At 43.4% G+C, this 7,428-nt stretch overlaps 1 protein-coding gene across 1 annotated transcript in view; it reads left to right on the top strand.

Moving 5' to 3' along the window:
- LOC100741037 (homeobox protein homothorax) overlaps positions 1-7,428 on the top strand; it is a 523,620-nt gene that overhangs the window by 29,167 nt on the left and 487,025 nt on the right. The window contains exon 5 of the mRNA XM_024370767.2: positions 5,690-5,740. Coding sequence (XP_024226535.1) covers positions 5,690-5,740 — 51 coding nt within the window. The remainder of the gene's footprint in view (positions 1-5,689; positions 5,741-7,428) is intronic.

Genomic DNA, 7,428 nt, shown 5'->3' with positions numbered 1-7,428 from the left:
GCCGCCAAGTCGTGAGAAGCGACGAACCGTGGCGAGAGCACAGCACGTTGGAGGGGGCAGAGAGAAGGGGTGCTCCGCAGCCGCTGGAGAGAGCGCTGCTCATTTTCTGCCATTGTAAATTGATCTATTCAATGGGGCCTGGCATTATCCCGTGCGGTCCACGCATCGTGCGTGCCCTATGGGGCCCCGATACATTCCACACGCAACCCAGTTCACACGCAACCCAGTTCCCCGTGGTCCGCGCGCTCCCTTTTTGCGCTCGCGTTGCCTCCGAGCTATTCGGTTTTGGCCTCTCCGCGTTCAGCCCAGGCTGGTGGCTGCCTGCGACGTAGCAGCGCGCACCGCAGGAGCGTCCCGCTGCGCCACGTTACGCGCATTGTTGTGCCCTTTTTTACCAGATGGATCGGCTGTCCCAGTTTTCGTGCCCACCGTGGGCGCTCCGCTGTGAAAATTTCGCTTTCGTCGGCGTCCCGTTGCGACGTGTTGCGCTTCGCCGCGCCCAAATTAATCGCGCGTCCAAGGGAGCATCGACGCTCTTTTATTGCGCGACCGAAAAACTCGTTCGACGAAATTCTTCGCCTTAGCACCGAAAAGGGGATTTATTCGCGTGGCCCGCGGCAACGACTTAAAGTTTAAACCACGTCACGAGGTAGTCACACTACCTGGAACGCATACGTCATTACTCTTTCAGACACTCGAACTGTGGTAATCTGCAACGTCAGTACAACGTCACTGCATTGACCCAATTCGTAAAGGCAGTAACGGTATAGAAAGGAGACGTACGGAAAAGTGCCGCATAAGGATCCGTTGTGATTTATCGTTGCAATTAGATTTCACCTCCGGGGACATTAAACCCTTGTAAAACGTTAGCCCCCGCATTTAGACGGCTTGACTAATGCGTCCACAAAACAGGCACGTCCGCCGCGCACGCTACTTGCTTTACCGCCCCGAAGGTGCGGACACCGTTCCCCAGGAATTTATGTATTTGCCTCTTTTCTTTTCCTCTGGTGGAAGCATTTATAGGCATTTACATAGAATCATGCAGTCTGTATGATTAAAGAATTTTCGAAGGGTTTACCAGACTTAAGTCAATTAGGAACGAATCAACGAATTGTTTACGCGTATAATTTTTAACGATCGGCGTCTCGATAACCGCATCGATGACGTGTAGCATTCGAGGACGCTTCATTCCCTCTGCCCCGAGCACGAGGGGTAGTGTAAACAAGCGCAAAGCCGGATTATCATAATCGCGATAACGGCATCCGCGACATCTCTTTTGTCGCGCAGCCAGAGGCGTGATCGTCGCTTCCAAAGATCGATGATGCATCATCGAGTTATCTACGCTACCGGTCTTTCCATGCGAAGGTCGGTTCGTTTGTTCAACAGTAATCATACGATTTTACGAATCCTTCTGTCTCTCTCTCATTTTGTGGAATGGAAAAATTTAATAGACTCGCACTTTATTGCTCGCTTTATTGGCCGCTTATAAAACGATGCAATTAAACGCGATTACACAGAATTCCAGAGCGTTGAACGATCGCAGGTTCCATTCCTGGCTTATCGATGCTTTGTGAACGGCGCGGCGTGCTGATCGATTCGAAGGTAATTAACCAAACGCACCTCACCTGCGAAAGCTGAGTAAGATTTTTCAAGCTCATTGCTTAGTACAATACTTCTCATTGGTTTTCGTATTATTATTCCATTTTATCGTCGAAGAATTATTTTCTTCGTTATTCAACCATAAACGGTATTTAAGGCTGTTACATATTACTACATATGTTTTGCACTCGCCTGGCTCCCCTCTGTTATCTTTACTAATCGCACAATTGTTATCTTTTCGTTCGAAGAACAATCGATTATGGTCTATTTTAAATACACACATAATTTTATAACTACTTCGATCAAGGTAATTGGAATTTTACAACGATCAATTTAAATAGTGTAATATCATAAAGTAATTTAAAGTAGAAGTCGGTTGAAATTAAAAAAAAAATCTTGTACGTCGTCATTCTGTGATTCGTTTACATTTAAGAGCGCCTATGTGACTAAAGTCACCTAGTTCTTACATAGGTATGAGAAAAACAATAGACAACGTTAGATCAGAAGGACGGTTTCGTGTTTCAAGTTGGGACGACCGAAAGATCAGAGTGTGCGAGTCGAAAAGTGTGTGTGTGCGAGAGTCAGAGCTAATCGAGTCGTCGAAGAGTAGAGTCGTTAGAATTAATCGAGACACCGAAGAGTAGAGTCGAGAGAATTGATCGAGTTGCTAGAGAGAGAGAGAAAATGTGTTAGATTCGTGTGACGAGAGTGGCCAAATAACCGTAAAGTTATTTGATATAGATACGAGTATTGCATTTAGTTTCCGTTAAACAAACATCGTTTCTGTCCAATTTATATTTGTATATTCAATTTAATATTGATAAATTGTAAGCAATCGAAGAAAAAATTTATATCTTTATTTTCCGATTTTACAATAGTAGATAATTCTATAGGACACTTTAATAAATTTAGAAGAGTATTTTATCTTCTATAATGGCAATTAAATAATCATAATTTCCTAAATATAAAATAATTTCCTTTTACAGTCTCCCGTGTCGTGTTCGTCAGGGTAACTCCAATTCCATTTCGAATCGGCACTCGTTCAAATAATAAGTTGGACAATTATTTTAAATTTCTTTACGATCGCCAAGTAAAACTAGGAAGGATGACCATCAGAATCAAGGCCTCCGGGAGAAGTTAACAAGCATTGAAGTTTAGGTTTACGTTACGTGAAAAGGGACGAATATATATCTTCTCGTCCAGTCAGGTTCGACAGGCTTTTGTCTATTGCTTTATTGCGGCAACGTGCCTTTTGCCTAGCCACTTTGGAACGTGCTACGCTTGCTATTTCCACCAGACATTTCAGGCAAGGTACAAAGGTCTCGTGAAATTTACCTAGAGTGCAATTTGTTTTATCGTGCTAAGACAGTTAAAGTCTACCGGTTTCGGAGCCCAAATACTATTTTTCCGAAACAGCCCTTTTATTTTAATTTCTCGTCGATTTTAGTAGAATACCGACAAATTCATACAAATGACTTGACAAATCGTCCCAAATTCCTGTCATTTGCGTTTCATGGTCGAAGATGGAAATTTAGGATACAAGGTACGTTTAGGTAGATACAAGGAAGGTACGTTTTTGGTGGCTCTAAAGCGATGGCCAAGGAAACAGAAGTAACAGCCAGACGGATGAGCAGCTGCTTCGTATATCTCTCGACGGGATCGTCGTACACCACGAATGGCTACGTGCATACCAGCTAGTCCTAAATAGACGTGCCGGAGCGAGAACATTTTCTAAATATTATCGCGCAATACATATTTTTATCTCGTGGTCGATGGAGATGTTGTATAGGTCCCGCGGAATTTCTCTGACGTACTCTATATTTATTATTTTTCACTAGCAGGCTGTCCGTCTTTTCCCTTGTTGTCTACAGCGAAGAAAAGAAAAACGAAGGTGTTCAGATATACTTCGTTCATGTTTTTAACGGTAATATTTTGCTTCGCCGTCGAAATTTCCACGTGGTTAGAGAAAGTTTACCTCAACGCCGTCTTCGTCGAAGTCGGATGTGTCTTCGTTTCATTCACGAGTTGGCGTGCGATAAATATGGACGATCTCAGATATTTAACGGCAAACAACGTCACATTAATAGCTTTCGTATTGCTTTATACATATGTATGCATGGGCTCAATTAGCTGTCACTCGCAGCCCCTCTACCTCTAATCGCCGTGATACAGTCGTCTCAATCATTCACGATAGAAGGCGCAAACTTTCATGTAGATTTTACTTTATCTTTATACCGAAACGATTAACCTCAATACTATCTCTATTTCTTACATGTTCCACGTAAAATTCTACGGTAGAACGATAAATTATACGTTTATTCGTGACCAGTGGTCGAATAGTTGATGATAAGGAACGAAATTCGAAAGGATGGGAGAGAGAAAGAGAGACAAGAGACGAAACTGCTTACAATTTGTAATCGTCGTGGCTACCTGAACGGGCGTTTAGTTTGCCGCTTGGGGATCGCCGAAAAACTACAGTGACAGGACCTTGCAAGAACTAGTTTCCCCACTACGAACAGTTGACAGTATTTTTGTGAAGCGTACGAGACGCCTTCATTATCCATACACCCAATGCGAGAGGAACTCCCATTCAGAATTCAGACTCATGAATACGCTTCTCGAACCCGTTCCCAGAATTCTCGCGATTGCGTTTCGTACGTCGATCTCCGTCGTCGACCGGTAATTCGATTTTAACGTTCGACCCGTTTTTTTCATCTGGATTCCCCTTTTCGGTCGCTCGACTCTGTATATCTGAATTATTCGGGGGAAATTTTTTATTCGCCGAAGACACGATTTTATAAATTGTTATGCAATAGGAAACACAGAGAGATGAATTTCGATGGGGAATTTAAGAATTATGTGTGGTGCTTTGGGAAACTGTAACCTGTTCATTACGCTTTAATGCGATTACTAAAATTCTTCAAGCATTTCTAATAGCCGCTTTCTTCATCCATCATGTATAGTTCCAAATTGATTTGTCCTTCGATGTAAAATTGGCGACGAGAAAAAGTCGATATGACGAAAATCCAATCAAATTTTGTTATCAAATTTATACATTCGAGCAATAAGTTCGTCCGCATCACGCGTCATTAACGAAGCAACGTTAAATTGAAACAAGAAATGGACGATGGTTAAACGTCGAACCTATATCAAAGAAAATTGAGAAAACTTAATGTTCTTCCACGTCATGGAGCAATTTTCGACCCTCTTAATTCCTTTCTCCCATAGAAAACCGCGGGAACTGATTACGAAACTTCATTGGGTATCCTATTTCGATATACCGATCAGAGAAACAATATCGAGGACCGTGGCGGCGCGGGAAGAATGTTAACGATATTCATCCGAGAGTAGGGGACGAGCGATCTAATCAGATGGCGCGGTTCGGTGTCGAGAGAGCATAATCTGCTGCGGTCCGTCGGTGGATTCCACGAGATTAACCGGTACTTCCATCAAGATTTGTCGTTCGTCTTGTTCCTTCTTTTTTCCCTTGGATCCCGGCTCGCTTCCTTTCAGTAAGAACACCGTGGGTCCAATTAAGAGCGGGCCCCGAGCATCGAGCGCTCTCGGGCATCGAGCTCTCTCTCCCCCGTGCATTCTGTTTCCATTCTGATCGGCACTATGCGGCGCCATGAAAATGCTTGAGAATCTCCTCGTCTCGTTCCTCTCTCGTTTTTCACCGTTTCCCCTCTTTTACGCATCCCCAATGGTCGGAACTGTTCTCTTGCGCGCTTCAGAGAATTCCATCGCGTTCACCGACGCGTTTCCGTTTCTATACGTACGAATTGAACCGTAGGGGTCCAATTAAGAGAAAGCACGCGGAGGAAATCACTTGGAGAGAGACACTAGGCTGGAACAGCGAATCCCATGGCCAGCCACGAGGTGCACGGGAATAGAATAAAATGATGGTAAAAAGGGGATATGGAACGAAGGATCGATCTAAGAGAAGGAGAACCGGGACGTACAAGATAAAGGAACGCGCGTGTGCGCATATATAACTGGGCGAGATACGATCGTCTCTATAGTTTTAATATAGCAATTACCACCGAACCTAATTGTTAAAGATTCTTACGTGTCTCCTTGTGTGTTACAGATCAGACAAGAAAAACCTTACTACATCGCCGATCCGGAGGTCGATTCGCTGGTGAGTACATTCGTGTTATATATATATCGTTCCACAAATGACAATTTCCTTACCGATAGACGTTTTCTTTCTTTATCGTTGGTGTTTCTTTGTTTCGTTCCGTACGCTCGACTCATTCAAAGGCTAATCGTTCTGTTTTATCTGACGATCGCTACTGGCCACCCGACGCGTTCCTTTTGAAGAATGACGATGGAAAAGATCGTCGCCTTATATACGGGAAACGTTTAATCGTCGGTGGAAATTAAGGGAGGGGAAAACAAACTGCTGGAAAAATCAAACCGGACGTTGCTACGAAGCTTCCGTAAACTCAGCTTGTAACTAGATTGTAACTTGCATATCTGATAATTGAAAAAAAGTTTGAAAATTACTTCACCTTCTACGAACTGAGAGTAAATTAGTTTTTTTACATCGCTGTAGAAAGAAACATCCTGGCTGCGCAGAGTTATTGTTATTACTCCCTACGAAATTCATAACTTACGAGACTTATGGAAAATTCAGTATGAACAGCTCGTAAAGCAAAACGCGTGTGAAGCCAGGGAAGGGTGATAATTAAAAAAGAAACGAGACACGAGGACACGTTGCTGGTGCGCCTTTGTTTTCTCGTGCGCTGGCCGGCAGCCATTCGAATGGCAGACCTTCGAAACACCGGAGGAAGAAATATTTCAAACGACCCTTCGCGTTCTCCGATCGAGATAACGGATAGTGGCCTTTTTAAATATCTCGGATGTATTCCTTGCTAGTCGAGGACGTGTATGAGGCCCATCGATGCTCGGACCAGCTCAACGTCGACCTGCCATTATGGATTCCTTCTTCCAGACAGCGCTGTCCCTGTTCTGGTCATTTAGTTTCGATTTTCTTTTCTTTCGATTTTCGCGTATATACGGCCGCACATGAATTCTCATTAATACAACAGAATGTTGTTCGATAATAAAATTTACACACACGCTTACGTTCGATGTTTTCAAAATGCTTATGTCTTTTGACGCTGCATACGAAAACAAACATAGATATTTCGATTACTTCGCTCTAATGCTTCGATAAAACCATATAAAATGCATTGTCGAGAACGTAAAAATGTTGAGGTGCGAAGAAAAGTAGTGTATTAGACATTTATGGCTATATTCGTTTCCAGATCTGATTTCTAACCATCCTTGAAAGAGCGACACCGAACCGCCACTACGATATTTCATCATAAAGTTCATTCAACGAAGTGAAGGCCTTATAGAGGCGCGTCGTCTGCTCGGAAAAAGGTGTCGCGCGTTTTCGAATATTCGCTCGTAATTCAAAATTGGATATATCGAGCGTGTTAATGGTGAACCGGTGTACGTTGTTTCACGTTGGCTCTCTTTTTTTGTTGTTCTGTTTTGTTGCATTTTTTCCTGCTTTTTTCGCGGAGCCAACGCTCGTGGTGGTGCAGCGGTGGAAAAAAAGGGGGAGAAGGAAAACGGACGACGAGGATGCATTTCGTTGACGTTGTTCGCATCGTTGGCCTCAATTTTTCAAAATGTCACGCCCGTTATCTGAGCTGTCAGGACGGCATCGGTCCGCGCGCAAACATCCACGCAAGGTGTACCGACTCGCATCTCGCGCCGCTGTTGTCACAACTGTCGCTCGGTCTCGATCTGCTGAAACAGAAAACGAACGAAATCAAACAAAAAAAAAAAAAAAAAAAAAAAAAAAAAAAAAAA

Source organism: Bombus impatiens, unplaced genomic scaffold, assembly GCF_000188095.3.
Source record: "Bombus impatiens unplaced genomic scaffold, BIMP_2.2 scf_0930, whole genome shotgun sequence".
In the NCBI taxonomy this organism is placed as follows: domain Eukaryota; kingdom Metazoa; phylum Arthropoda; class Insecta; order Hymenoptera; family Apidae; genus Bombus; species Bombus impatiens.
This window is presented reverse-complemented; position numbering and strand designations above follow the sequence as displayed.